The 14,754-nt window shown below is 42.9% G+C and overlaps 1 protein-coding gene across 1 annotated transcript in view; it reads left to right on the top strand.

Annotated features, from left to right (window-relative positions):
• Nucleotides 1-2,240: 2,240 nt before the first annotated feature.
• atrx (ATRX chromatin remodeler) overlaps nt 2,241-14,754 on the top strand; it is a 29,059-nt gene continuing 16,545 nt past the window's right edge. Inside the window, exons 1-21 of the mRNA XM_041047597.1 lie at nt 2,241-2,409; nt 4,105-4,166; nt 4,307-4,356; nt 4,478-4,599; nt 4,687-4,767; nt 4,951-5,060; nt 5,186-5,253; nt 5,715-7,678; nt 7,938-8,013; nt 8,537-8,685; nt 8,777-8,947; nt 9,074-9,191; nt 9,308-9,407; nt 9,696-9,872; nt 11,501-11,642; nt 11,746-11,855; nt 12,184-12,330; nt 12,474-12,651; nt 12,819-12,956; nt 13,058-13,233; nt 13,334-13,451. Of these exons, the coding sequence (XP_040903531.1) occupies nt 4,146-4,166; nt 4,307-4,356; nt 4,478-4,599; nt 4,687-4,767; nt 4,951-5,060; nt 5,186-5,253; nt 5,715-7,678; nt 7,938-8,013; nt 8,537-8,685; nt 8,777-8,947; nt 9,074-9,191; nt 9,308-9,407; nt 9,696-9,872; nt 11,501-11,642; nt 11,746-11,855; nt 12,184-12,330; nt 12,474-12,651; nt 12,819-12,956; nt 13,058-13,233; nt 13,334-13,451 (4,216 nt within the window). The 5' untranslated portion in view covers nt 2,241-2,409; nt 4,105-4,145. The remainder of the gene's footprint in view (nt 2,410-4,104; nt 4,167-4,306; nt 4,357-4,477; nt 4,600-4,686; nt 4,768-4,950; nt 5,061-5,185; nt 5,254-5,714; nt 7,679-7,937; nt 8,014-8,536; nt 8,686-8,776; nt 8,948-9,073; nt 9,192-9,307; nt 9,408-9,695; nt 9,873-11,500; nt 11,643-11,745; nt 11,856-12,183; nt 12,331-12,473; nt 12,652-12,818; nt 12,957-13,057; nt 13,234-13,333; nt 13,452-14,754) is intronic.

The raw sequence follows: 14,754 nt of genomic DNA, 5'->3' as shown, positions 1-14,754 counted from the left end.
CTGTTTCTACTTATATTCATTCTACTGACTCAAACCACAGTACCTATACACGTCAGATTAAGCGGAGGAGGAAGACACCAAATAAGGCCAAAAGGTAGTGACTATCAAATGTTCCACCACAGACTTATAGTTATCTGTTACAAAGTCATTACCTGTGAATTTCTTATCAGTGAAACTCTCACCAAGGATTGCTGGTCATTATTTTGTATTAACATCTCATTAATTTTGTCCTAATATGCAAAGATAAGAAAAAACAACAGCAACAACAACAAAACCCCCCCCCCCAAGACATAATGACCAAATACTATGATTTCATTCTGGAAAACTGACATATTCAAATTTAATTAGGGGTGGTTTTATGATGGATGGGTCCTCACAGTTGATTGTGATGTTATGGACCTTCTCCACACCGGACAGTGCAGTGTGTCACTGTGAACCAGCTCGCAGCCGTTAATGTAAATCATTATTATTAGCAACACCTTTGCTTTTCCTATCACGTCAAAACAAGTACAGTGTGTAGGCACATAGCAGGAAATATTTTGAGTCAACGCTTTTTAGTTTTATCCCACACATTAAGGGGAGGAAAATGTGAGTGAAAAAAAAAATCCTGATATCATTCAGTTTCACTCTGACCCCAAAACAGCTGTCCAGCTGTCATTTTTTTAAATTCTTAAAAATACTGAGGAATTATGTTATCAAAATTTAGAAAAATGTGAAAGTTCACTTATTTATGTACTTGGCTTACTTAAAAAGTTAAAATATTACTGAAGATAATTTAAGTTAAAAAGTACTGATGGCTGCCAGTAATCAAACCAATCAGAGTACTGACTTGAAAGTGCAGCATACAGCCGACTGTCTGAAATCGATAACAGAGTTGGAGAGTGACTATTTTGACTTGTTTTATATGATATAAGTTTTATTTGAGCTTGAGTTCATGTATTTGCATAGAGACTGAGACTTGTGGCTCTCCCCTCAGTCAAAGCTTGGAAAGAAAAAAAACAAACAGTTAAATAACCCAAAGGTGATGCACCTCTGAACGGTCTCATCAACCATATCATACACATTTATACTCTTCTACGTGATTTCCTTTTGACAACCCCTCCCTCCCCCCACCACCCTGGCGAGGCCTGTCTCCCACTTTGAAAACTTCTGCTCTAACATCTTCATGTCTCCAGATTTTAAATGTATCATTTCTATTTTGCACTGTTGCAGCACCGACTGAAAAACCTTGAGGAAGAGCCCCATCTTCAGGTAATATGTTGTAACTAATAGCATTCACAATAATCACACCAGTGTGATTTATTTAATGAGGTACCCAAGGCCACAATACAAGGAGAGATACTCAATAAAATAATTATATCCTCCGGTTTTTGTGCAGTTAGCAAGATGCAATAAAAAAGCAGAAGAAGAGAATGAAAAGCTTATGAAATTCATTGCTTAAACCAGCGATTCCCAATCGTTTTGGCTTACAATCCCTTACAAATGAACATATGTCTGGTTGGGACTCTCAATTGTCACATTTCAGGTGTTTAATTCCCATCCAAACTTCTCCGGTGGTTTCATTTAGGTAACTGTCTGAGGCACAAAGAGGGTACGACAGTCCATCATTTCACAGAGAAACTTGATGTTTTTTCCTGTCCCATTAATCCTCTCACACTCTGCCTAAAGGTATAATGTGACCTTTATTTCATAACTATATAAAAAGTAGTTAAAAGTCTGCCCATTTCATCCAGCTACAACAGATGTTTACATACAATGATCTTATAATGCCATTTAATGTCTTTTTCTGGATAATTGCCTTTAATTGTTGACTTAGATACTGGTATACTTTTACTTATTGACTTAATTTTAACACTTTTTTTTTTACATTCTTCAACCACCCATGTGCCAGTGTTGTTATCTGTTTACCCATCTATGAATACTACATCATGTGGAGGAACTTGTCTTGAGCTGCAGCTGCTCATCTGCTCCTCAAGACACAGAAAAAAAATGTCCATAATAACATCTCGGAGAAGAGAAACAAAACAACGCGCCGTTCACTGCCTCCACAAATGAATGAAATCGTTATCCGGCCAGCTGCATCTTCCTTGTCAGAGAAAACGACTCCCTCGGTTTACCGACGAATCGGTGGTCTCCGGTGAACCTGGACCACTCAGGGCAGGAGAGCGTCTGAAGCGCTCAGCCAATGGGAACGCGCACAGGATTTAGGCTAGATGCGCCATTTTACTGCGTCCACAGCCATCCGGCAAGATGGTCCCCTTGCTTTGTCTCCCCTGACCGGAGTTGTTTCGGTATTCAGTGGCCTTTCTCGCCTCCGTACCATCGAAACTGTGAGAATTGGATTGAACCGCTCCACCAAATAGCAAAACGCGTCTCTGTCAGTCAAGAAATGACGACGGTGACAAGCAGGTAGGAGCACAATTACATGTGTTTGTTTAGACAAGTCATTTTCACATTGATTATGTGCTGCCTTCGCTAGCGGCGAGCCGGGCCATGGGAGTCTATTGCCAGTTAGCAAGCTAGGCTAGCCGAGCCGTAGCAATTAGCTGCGCAGCCGGCAACATTCAAGTTCGTACACACGCACATTCAGGTGTACACATGCGTATTCCTGGATGTTTGTCAGAGTCATTAAAATTAAAAAAAATGCGCTTCAGTGTAAAAACGCAGTCACTGGCTCTGCGCTGTACCAAGCTAAACCTTGCACCGCTACTTTGGATGTTGCTAGGATGTGCCAGGCTGCAGTTATCGCTTTGGTGCGCGCCACGGGATCGTCAGAGGCAGGAAGGCCTGTGCGTGCATTTTTCGGTGCATGCCCATGCACTGGACCCCGCATGCACTGCCCAGATTGCGAGGTTGCCAGAGCAACGTGGAGCAGTGAAAAGGGAGTAGTTTAGTTTAGCGTTAACGGCTAATGCTGCTAATGCTAGCAAGCCTCAACTTGGCATCTCCGACCGTCAGGAGTTCATGTGTTGTCAAAACAGGGGGAGGCTGCGCTGAGGAGACAAAGCTGCAAATGCAGAAGCGTGAGCTGCTTTTTTAGGCGAGTGGGCTGTGATTTTTTTTTTTTTTTTTTTTTTTTTTGTGATCGACACTGGATTTTGGACTTATTTCAGGCCTGGTTGCCGTTGGCAGGACTGAGTGAAAGCTGAACACAGCTCATAGCGATCTAATCAGCACATTATGATGACGCAAAACGGCAAAATAAACAGCGGTGGCTCGGCTGCGAATAAATGCACGTAAAAACAAGCAAGTATCGCGTTGTTTAGGTTCGAGGAACGTATAATAACACACATGCAGGGGTCGTCATGTTTATGAGCGATGTCTTTAGAGAAACTAAAGCCACTTTTGTTGTTGTCTTTCTGAGAGATTCAAAGGAAAAACCCAAACATTGTCTTTAACCTTGGACATTGCCGGTAACTGTCTGGGGAAAAACATGTCCACTCTGTCCCTCTAGGACATAAATCTGTATAATCATAGTTGCTAATTATTTTGAACATATTTTATAAATGTAGCAGACGCTTCTATATTGTTTTCTTTGTTGTGAAAATGCAAAAATATGTATAATTAAATATCTGTGTATTATTTAAGAAAATCTCAAAGTGGGATTCATTGTCCGTACTGCTGCTGCTTCTGTCTTCTTTTATTTTGGTGGCCTATTGCATGTGTTTCTAAGTATGTAAGTAATTCTTTCTTGTACTTCAGCAGCAGAGTTGAGCTTTGAGTCTTGTACCAGGCCACCTTGTAAAAAAGCGTGTTAAATCTTTTGAAAAAGTCTCTTAAACATTCAGCTGAAACGAAATGATGATATGCCTAAACTTCAGCACTTATTATGGAACTACAGAAACAGTGAAACTGTAATATCAAGCACTGATCAGTACCTCGACAATAAAAGCACAGCATGGTTGCTTTCGGTCTTGCATGGTAACAATGAATGCATGTAGATACGTCTTCATTTCTTTATTATTATCATTATTATTATTATTATTAATAATAATAATCATAATATTTACAGAATCTAATCTCTGTAATTCAGGTACAACATGGTAAAAAATCTTAATTTAACAATGTGTTCATCAGGAAAAAAATCTCCACGTGTCTCTCCAGGTAATACGAGTCTGGTTTCTTCTGAATCAAACTTAGACCAAATGGCAGAAAAAGCAGAGGAGGTAAGTATACTTCCTCTAGGGTAGTCAAATGTGTTTTTACCTCTGTGTTGACTACTAGAAAAAGAAACTAGTCCTAAAAGGCACATATTTTACTGTGTTATGTATTTTGTTGTATTAAATAAATCTTGAATCCTCCTCAGCCTGGTAGCTCAACAGAAAATATGAAGCCCTCCTCTTCTCGCAACAAGAGGTGAGAGGCAGTTTTCTTAAACGTGGCATTTATTGTTTTGTTTTTTGCAATTATATACTCTCAGATCAGTTCTCACAGACATAGCTTAAATATTTAAAAGCCTTGTGCTAACACATTTCAGGAAGCCCTCTACTGCAGCTAAGCACACTGGACTGAATGAATCCGACGCCTTAGCCGAGAGTGAAAATGAAGGTGCCACCTCTGACAATCCATCAGACAGTAACACAGGCAGCACATCTAAAGGTATGAACTACGGAGGTGCTTGTTGGTCGTGATCAGGATGTCATTGGTGCTGACTTTGTGAGACATTTTTGCTCTTTCTTTCTTTAGGCACTTTAGTGATGAGGCCAGCTGGGAATGAAAATAAAGGCGCCATGAAACTCAGAGTGGATTTCAAACAGAAAAATACAGGTCATTTCAGTTCATTATATGGAAACCCATACATTTGTTTGGTACGTTTCTGTTCACAAGTGTGCCTGTGTAGAATGTGAATGTAAGTGAATTGTGTAGCCTAATAAATCATTTAGTGCTTGAGGGGGAAAAAAGTGAGAAGGAGAAAGTGACAGTTACTAATTTCTTCTCTCTTCATGACAGATGATACCCTGCAGAAGAAGGTAACCTGCACCGCCTGCGGAAAACAAGTAAACCAGTTTCAGCGCAACTCTGTGTATGAGCATCCTGCCCTCAAAGTACTTATTTGCAAGGTAGGAAAGTTCAATGTTCTCAGCCATTACAAAGACCCCCCCCCCCCCCCCCCCCCCACACACACACAACATTTTGCACTCTTTCCATCATTTAATAGTGATCACAGTATTTCCTTTTCCTGTAGCCGTGCTATAAGTATTACACAAGTGATGACATCAGCAGAGACTCTGATGGGATGGATGAGCAGTGCAGGTACGAAGTTTTGCACAAGACCAACAAAACCATATGGTTGATTTGTTAAAGTGACTATAGAAGTAATAAAATATGAACTCAAACATCAGCCAGGCATCTTGGAAATGAACACAGTGGTTCTTGCATGACATGGAACAGACACAAAAACCTGTTTGTTTTTTATTTTGTGTTGAAAATGTACGACCCGTGGCTAAAGCTTTGAAGGCCCCTTTAAGAGTAGCATTTTAGTAAATGCATAGAGAATTATTTCTGGCCCTTCTGTTCATTGTTCTTTGTTTCCTTCAAATGAACCTTTTTGTTTCAGATGTAGATTTAGGGGATCTTTTTGTGTAAAGAGTGTTTTTTTTCAGTAGTCTAATCACCTGAGGGTAAAAACTGTCTTTAATATCGGTGGTCTTAGCTATTTAAGAAGATATTATTTGCTTCATGGCCTGAAACTCTGTTGAACTTTTCCTGCTCAGGTGGTGTGCTGAAGGAGGCAAACTCATCTGCTGTGACTACTGTAACAACGCCTTCTGCAAGAAGTGCATTCTGCGCAACCTGGGCAGGAAGGAACTGTCAGCCATTACTGATGAGAACTCAAAGTGGCACTGCTACATCTGCAGGTCGGAGCCCCTCCAGGATCTGGTCTCCAAATGCCACAGTATCATGGAAAAACAAGAACTTCTGCAACTCAAGCAACGAAAAATGGAAAAAACAGAGGAACGGGAGAGCAAGAGACACAAGAAAAAAGCAGTCAAAGAGCACAAAGCAGTTGTCAATGGCAAAGAACACACTGAAGGCTCAGGGACCATGACGTTTTCCTACAAAAAACTGCAGGTACCCAAAGAACTTCTAAAGAAAGCAAAAAAGCTTGTTGAAACTACAACTGGTCTCAACAACACATTCATCCAGTTCATACAGCAGGAAGCAGAGGAGCAGGGAGATAAATCTATCAGGTGTCGACATTTGAAAGCCTTCAAGGCTGTGCTTGCTGATTTGAAGAAAGCCCACAGTGCTTTGGAGGCAGCTTTGGAGCCGGAGTTTAGAAACATGGAGTTGCCGAATGGTAATGAAGGACAGCGTGTTGTGAAAAAGACCACTAGTGTTTTGGCCCCTGTAGAAAACGACCATGTGGATGCCAAGGCAGACGCGGAGGTCGACGAGGAGGACGCAGTTGAGAAGCCAGATAAGGAGGAGCAAAATGAGCAGATGGTGGACGACGATCAAGTTTCAAATGAGACTGAAATAAAAAACAGCCAAACAGAAACTGATGTAACCAAAAAGACAAATAAAACCGAAGTCTGTGATGGTGGGCTGGTGTCAGCTGGTGAAATGTCCTTAGATCACGACATCATGTCTGTGCCACCTTCGGTTCCCGAAGAACTTTTTCAGATGGTGGAGAGTCTTGCGGATTCCACCATGCTCTCACAGACGGACACAGATTCGGTCACAGGCGCTGATGAAAGGTCAAATGGAAACTCAGCAGACTCTCAGCTCCCCCAGCCCAAGGTCAAGAACCTCATAGTCAAACTGACTCCTGTGCCGGTTGTGACCACATGTGGGTCAAGGTCCTCCAGGTCCAAAACCAGAGAAAGGGATGAAGAGATGCAGAAAATGTGCAAAGACGAAAAATGTGAGGAGGACAATGATGCTGCTGCTGATACAGTAGACAGGGCAGACAGCCCACCACCCAGCCGTCGTTCTAGCAGAGTGAAGACCACCCCCTTGAGGAAGCAGACTGAGATTAAGGGCAAAGAAGAGTCCTCTGAGTCAGAGTCAGAGGAAGACAACAAGAGCAAGGCCAAATCCGCCAAGAAATCCAGTAATGCCAAAAAAGAGGACGGGAAGCAGAGAAAGGATTCAGAGGGAAAGATGGCAAACTCTGACTCGGATGAAATTCCTCAGGTCCTGCTAGAAAAAGCGGCAGAAGGCCACAGCACAGATGAGGAACAGGAAAGCACAAGTGCTAAAAAGTGTTTATTCAAATTAAACAACACGTCCACACAGGGGGGGGACAAAGCTTCCAAACGTAAAAGGAAGTCTGAAAGCTCAGATTCGGACATGGAGAACAGAAGTAAAAAGACTTCCAAGAAGAAGAAACAAAACAGCTCAGACTCCTCCAACTCTGAGCAGGAGAAGGAGATGAAGGGTAAAGTGGGCACAGCGAAGAGGCGATCTAGCCGCACGAAGAAGCACGACGAGGCGAAAAAGGACGACAAAGACTCACCGGATGGGAAGCCGGCCGAGTGCAAAAGGTCTTATGAAAAGAAGCGCAAGGCAAGGAGCCCCAAAGTGGCCTCCAAGATGCAGTCGTCTTCCAGTGACGACGAGGAGGAGCAACAGGCTGAAGGTGGCTCTGGAGAGGACAGCGACGAGCAAAAAATCAAACCCATTGTGGACGATAACGTGGAGGGAGGCAGCAGACCTTTCCATCAGTCCTCAGGTAATTTGCTCTAGAAGAGCGGAATGTTTGGTGGCGCTCAGCTCAGCATCTGGCTAAATATGGCACAGTTGAGCAAACCTGACTTTTAAGTTTAAATGTTATTTGGAAAAGGTTGACCTTTTGGGAACTGTGCTTAGTTGCTTTGTTGCTGGGAGTCATGTGAGAAAAAGTTCACCCACAAATCATGTTATGTCGAACTGTTCGTTTTATGACTTGCGTCCTCCTCCGCTAACTGTTTGTGTGCTGTTTTGTTGTGTAGGAGACGAAGCGGACGACAAAGATGAAGTGTCTCGGGTTTGTGAAGATGACGATGACGATGACGATCCAGAAAACAGGTACGTGCTTAAGTAACAAATTGCAAAGATCCTCGACTGGGGATAAAGACGGTCAACAAGGATGGATCTTTTTTTTTTTTTTTTTTTTTTCACTGCAGTGCATCTGTATTTTTGCCCAATAGTGTCCATAGCAATGTATCGTAATGGTTCTATAAGCTGCCAGTGTTACCATCAGTTATCCATTCACAAGCCCCAAAGAAAAACTGATATCATGTTACTGTAACATCACAGAGGTAAATTGTTGTCTAGAGCAAATTGCAGGAGCAGAAAATCACTTTCTTTGTTTTTGTAAGTAAATATTACTTTTTCAGTTCTAGTTAGATAAAGGCAAATCACTCATTTGTTAACAAATTACATAATTCATGAAAGGAGTCATTTAAAATGTGTCTAATTTTTGAATTTAAACATAAGTGTTTCCACAGACTTTTCTATCATTAAAGTAATTTCATAGAAGCAGATTTTTATTATGTGATTAATGTGAACCTGTCTTCCCCTTTGCTCTGTGTTTTCCTTTCTTTTGAAGGATTGCAAAGAAAATGCTTCTCGCCCAAATAAAATCCAACTATTCTTCGGGAACAGAGAGCTCTTCAGATAATGAAGAAGCAGATAAAGATGAAAAGTCCTCCATCAAAGTTAAAAAAGAGGATGAAGAAGAAGAAGAGCAGCAGCAAGGTAGCATACATTTGCTAAATATAGCCGTTTCTTGTCAGATAAGCCTCTTTTATTGCGTTTTGTCCTAAACGATTTGTTTCTCTCCTTGAAGGCGATGAGGATTCAGAAGATTCAGGTTCTGATGTCGAGGTGAAGAAGCGTGGCCGACGCCACAAATTGCTTCGCCATAAACTCTCGCTGAGTGAGGGTGAATCAGGAGACGAGAACGATTCCAGTAAAGAGAAGAAGAGCAAGGCGGGCAAGAAGAAGTCAGGGCAGAAAGGTTTATTCTGATTTTTTTTTTTTTTTTAATTCACTGTCTTCTGTCAAACAATATGGGTACAAATACTCTGACCTCTGTGAGACTGGCAAATGACTTTTGTTTTTCTTTTCTGTGTCCTTCTGTCAGTGGACAGCGACGACTCTGCGGACTCAGACTTTGAGAAGTCAGAGGCCAGTAGTGAGGAGTCAGGGATAAGCGAGGAAGTTAGTGAATCAGATAACGAGGGGAAGCGCCGAAAGACGAGGTAAGAAGCTCGAAGAAGAACTCCATCCAATCGACTGCGGTGATTTATTTCACCCCCAAATCGACCTGGAGTGATCTCTCCTGCTCTTGCTGAGACAGTGTCTGCTTTGTTTCCAGAGCTGCGAAGAAGAAGGATGAGGAGAAACAGAGAAGCTACAAGCAGAAGAAGAAGCGACGCCGGATCAAAGTTCAGGATTCCTCTTCCAGCAATGAGAAGGTGTTTAAAATGCAGTACACTTGGTAGTAGACTTGAACTGTCCCAGAGTTTCGCTTTTTTTTTCGTGGCAGGATTTTGCCAGGTGGAGGAGATGGCCCCAAACAACGTTTACAAGTCAAGTCATGCCTGGCACATAAAATGTTATTTGAACTTACCCCTGGAGTGTGTTTTGAAAATTATTGAGGGCACAAATTAATCATAGGGTTGCATGGCTACTGATCATAGGAGGGGAAATTTTATCCCAAGGGCTAAAGATCAGAGGGCTGAATTTAATGTTCCTTTCCGCAGAGTGGAGAGGAAGATGATGATGATCAAGATGGAGACGGGCGAAAGGGACGCAAGAAGATCCGCAAAATCCTGAAGGACGACAAGCTGCGGACAGAGACGAGAGATGCTCTGAAGGAAGAGGAGGAGAGGAGGAAACGGATAGCTGAGAGAGAGGCGCTCAGGGAGAAACTTCGAGAGGTAAAAAATGAGACGCCCTGCTGTTAATCTGAACTGTTCGCTGAATTCTCTGAGCTGGTAAATTCACTGGGGTTGGGTAAAGCTCCAGATGCAAGATAAAAATGTTCAGGACCTCATTCAGCGCTGTAATAAAATCTCCGGGGTTTTCCTCCAAGAAATTAGTTGTTGGAGGAGGTGATTCGTAGAACTGTAAAGTGTAGATTAGAGCTGCAACGATTAGTCTATTGACAGGATCTGCAGCAATGATGATAATTCATCGCATGAAAAGCCTCTTTTCATGCAAAAATGTAAATCTCCAGTTTCTCAAATGGGATGGTTTGCTGCTTTTCTTTGTGTTGTGTGATTGCAAACAAAATATTTTTACTTGTTGGTTGTTAAAAAAAAAAAACAAGCTGAAACAAGCTGAAGATGTAATTTTGGGCTTTAGGGAGTTGTGATTGTAAAAGTATGTTGAGTTTGCCACTATTTTATTGGATAAAATAATGAATTGGAAAAAAAAATAGCAGAAGAATACTTTACAATCAAATTAGCTCTACTAGCAGCCCTAGCATATATGGATAAGACATGAGCAGTGTTAGTTAGGGAGACTGACAGCAGCCCAACCCACTGTCAGATCAGACAGGAGAATCTACTCCAGGCTTTGATTGAAGTCCACAATGTCTTAAGATTCTCAGTCATCCAGGTCACGACTGTCCAAGAAGAGTTGAATTGAGCACAAGTGGACTTGGTTGTAGATCTTGTCGTCTTCAGGAATGTCCATACTTTTTGTGATTGGAGTACGTTGTCAGAGGCCTCCACTCAGTATGTGCATGACAGCTTAAGCGTGGTGTGGTTGTAAGATGACAACATAATTAACTGTTGTGATTTTTCTGAAAATATCTTTGGTTTTTTTTTAGAGGCAGAGTTAGAGCATGTCCGCCGTTTTCCTCACAGTGCTCAGGATGTTTGTAGGGAGAATGAAGGATAACCAAGCAGCAATGAGTCTCATTTACCTTTCTTCACCTTAAATCTATAAATGCATTCTGGGCAGACAGATAAGCTACATGGTATATGATAAAACGGTGTACACCCCTGGTCAGTATCGCTAAAATGTTAAGCACTCATGCAGCCCCCATATCAGCACACTCCCACCTGCATGTTTCACATGTCGGCGCTGTGCAGCCAGGTCCAGGAGTGTGCTGCCAGAATTCATCAGGGCTTCTTGAATCATTTAACATTTAGTGATATTGCACAGGGTTGTACTCAGTTTTGTTGTATCCTGTAGCTGACAGGCAGCTCTGCTGAGTGACAGTCTGAACAATGATCCATTAAACACGGGGGCTTTACTGTGGTAAATTGTATGGCTTTTTTTCTTAAAGATGCCTCTGTTCCTCACCACAATGAATATCTGTTGGAAAGCTTGCACTGAAAGTTTCATTTCATCAATATACATTTCATGTGTGGTGTTTGTTTTTGTGTATAATGACGCAGCTAGTAGTGATGATATACTACCGGCATTCTTGCACTAATCACACTGTCACAAACACATTGGAGTTAGGCTCTGGCATTTGTGCTTGACTGTACTTTCAAAATGAAACTCACGGCTTTTCTTGTAACTCCCCTCTCCCTGCCTCCGATTCCTTCTTCAGGTGATTGTGGTGAAGGAGTCTTCCCAGGTGACGTGTCCCATCACTACCAAGCTGGTGCTGGATGAGGACGAGGAGACCAAGGAGCCGCTGGTGCAGGTGCACAAGAACCTCGTCACAAAGCTCAAACCTCACCAGGTCGACGGTAAGGATGAAGCGAATCCAGTCCTGAGAAACTGAACTGAAGGCTGAACAGCAACATTAGCCAAGATCCTGTGGACTAACCCTGTATTTGGGTTTTGTTTCAGGGGTGCAGTTCATGTGGGACTGCTGCTGTGAATCCGTGAAGAAGATCGAGAAGTCTTCTGGCTCCGGCTGCATCCTCGCCCACTGTATGGGCTTGGGGAAAACTCTGCAGGTAAAGATGAGAGAGCAGCATGTTTTTCTGGGGGGAAAATCACATGATGCACAGTATGAAACAAAGAAGGACACTGACAAAAATCAGGCAAAATGATTGTCTTTTAGTGGTTGGTGTGCTTTGGAAATATGGTTAACTCTTAATGCTACAGGTACCTCCCTCAGGTTTACTTCTATTATTTTCATTCACTGTCGGTCTAGTGCAAATTCTTTAGGTGTCCCAAATCTGTTGTTCTTGTCCATCACACCTGTAGGAACTTAATTTGTTGTATACTGTCAGGTGGAGTGAATCAGTTATGCTTGACTGCAGTTCTCTTTTTGCCCTGTAGGTGGTGACATTCCTTCACACTTTGCTGCTTTGTGAGAAGCTCGATTTCACTACAGCCCTGGTGGTTTGTCCCCTGAACACTGTCCTTAATTGGCTCAACGAGTTTGAGAAGTGGCAAGAAGGAATGAAGGATGAGGAGAGTTTAGAGGTAAAGAGGTTTCAAGTTGATCATATTTGACAGCAGCATCAAATTTGTGTGTGTGAGCATTTGTTCTTCATCACAGCCCTGATTTATGACTTCTTTTTCTTTTAGACTACACACAGTGTGTTGATCTTTGGTGTGTTTAACAGGTGACCGAACTGGCCACAGTAAAAAGGCCACAAGAGCGAGCGTTCGCCCTCCAACGATGGCAAGAGATGGGCGGCATTATGATCATCGGCTACGAGATGTACCGAAACCTGACGCAGGGCAGGAACATCAAAAGCAAGAAGCTCAAAGAGACCTTTCAGAAGACACTGGTAGATCCAGGTATGGTTCTGCATAATGCGGTTATATGTTCACTTTATGTATGAGCTTTAATGAGAGTGTGAACAGGAAAAGGCTTAATCTGATATTTCCAATTCTGATTTGGGCCTTTTTCACTTTTGATGTCTCAAAAACAAAGTTTTTCTTTTTTGCTGGTTCACTTACACCAGGTCCAGATATGGTGATCTGTGATGAAGGTCACATCCTGAAGAACGAGGCATCTGCGGTGTCCAAAGCGATGAACTCTATCAGGACGAGGAGGAGGATTGTGCTGACGGGAACGCCTCTGCAAAACAACCTTATTGAATGTGAGACTGCCTGGTTGCGATCCTTATCAAAAAGAGAAAAAAAAAAAGACGAGAGCTGTCTTCGGTATTTCTAAAACTTCTCATCTTTGTCTCCTAACTAGACCATTGCATGGTGAACTTCATCAAGGAAAACTTGCTTGGGTCAGTTAAGGAGTTCAGGAACCGCTTCATTAATCCCATCCAGAACGGTCAGTGTGCCGACTCCACACTTCATGATGTCCGGATCATGAAGAAGAGGGCTCACATCCTCTACGAGATGCTGGCTGGCTGTGTCCAGGTAAAAAAAAAAAAAACTGGCTAAGACAATCAACTCAGGTTTAATTTAACCACCCCCTCTTTGTCTCCTGAAACGAATGATTTATTTCTGCTTCTCACAGAGGAAGGATTACACAGCGCTCACCAAGTTCCTGCCTCCAAAACATGAATATGTGTTATCAGTTAGAGTGACTCCAATCCAGTGTAAGCTCTACAGATACTATCTGGAGCACTTCACAGGTGAGCCATGCTTTAATGACGCATTTCTTTTTTTTTTTTTTTTTTTTTTTAATTAATGTATTTTTGTTGCACCGGAGCAAAGGGTGTTGAATACGTCAGTGCCACTTGCTTGCTTGCTTGGTCTTTCTGGGTGTTAGGAGCAGCTGAGCCTCTAGGGGCTGCTAGCAGGGCTTTTACAGAATCAGGCCTGATTGCCCAGACAGGCATTTAGCCTAGTCTTAGACTTAAACAAAATTCAATTGAAAATTCCACTGGAAAACTTGCGCAGTCTAGGACGAGGCTAAATCCTGCTGCAGGAGTCTTGTTTCTCTTATAAGTGCTCTCTTGACTGGATGTCATTTACTCAGACAAGGTTTTTAGATAAATGGAAGGCCTTTCTGGTCTCTCACTTTTTCATGCTGTATTGTTAAGTCGTTTAGTGGACTTTCCTCTCTGAATGTGGCCCACGACATGTGTGTGTTTGTGTGTGTGAGTGAGTGTGTGTGCGTGTGTGTGAGTGAGTGTGTGTGTGTGTGTGTGTGTGTGTGTAAGAGCGGCAGCTGGCAGAGTGCCGCAGGCAGGGTTTAAGCCCAGTTTCCCACGTCTCCCTAATGAAGAGCTCTGGGAGAGAGGGAACAGAGGGTGGGGGGTAAATGTGGGGGGAGGGAACGTGGGGGCATAAAGGAAAGGGAAAAGAAATTTTGAGGCAGGAGGGGCCAGAGGTTTTACACCAAAAGCGAAAACAAAGAACAGGAGAGCCGGTATGTAAGAAGAGGAGTGATTGGGGGGGGGGGGGGGGGGGGGCGGGGAGGCAACGTTTGGTGGTATGTGCTGTGGCTCATTAGGCTGGGTTGTCCACAGGGCACAGTGCTGATGTTGTGACTGTGGTTCTGGACCTCCACAGTGGTGTCTTTGCACCCAAGACCACCAGTCAGTCTGCAGGGTGGGAATGGCCACAGATGTTTGCCTCCTTCTGCCACTGCCTATTTAAAACCCACCATAACCTCTGACCTCCTGGGGTCAGCGCAGGCCGACATGCAGAACAGGTACAGTGTTGATACTTCAATCAGCGGCCCCACTGAAACCGCTGATTGATCGGAGTTTACACACTGTAGACTGGACATTTCTGTCAAAGATGAGTTTTCACTCAGTGCTTGCTTTGATTTGTTTTGTGAGAATAACAAGGATTTTACTCCAACTGGTCCATAGTCAGGTGGTTAGGTGTGGAGATCGAGGTTCAGTTTTTGTTGCGTTGTGTTTTCCACACTTGTCCGTACGTATGAAGGGATTGAGGACACGTTGTCAAGTACGTAATGCAAACACA

Source organism: Toxotes jaculatrix, chromosome 10, assembly GCF_017976425.1.
Source record: "Toxotes jaculatrix isolate fToxJac2 chromosome 10, fToxJac2.pri, whole genome shotgun sequence".
Classification (NCBI taxonomy): Eukaryota; Metazoa; Chordata; class Actinopteri; family Toxotidae; genus Toxotes; species Toxotes jaculatrix.
The sequence above is the reverse complement of the archived record's forward strand: the minus strand, read 5'-3'. Positions and strand labels throughout refer to the sequence as shown.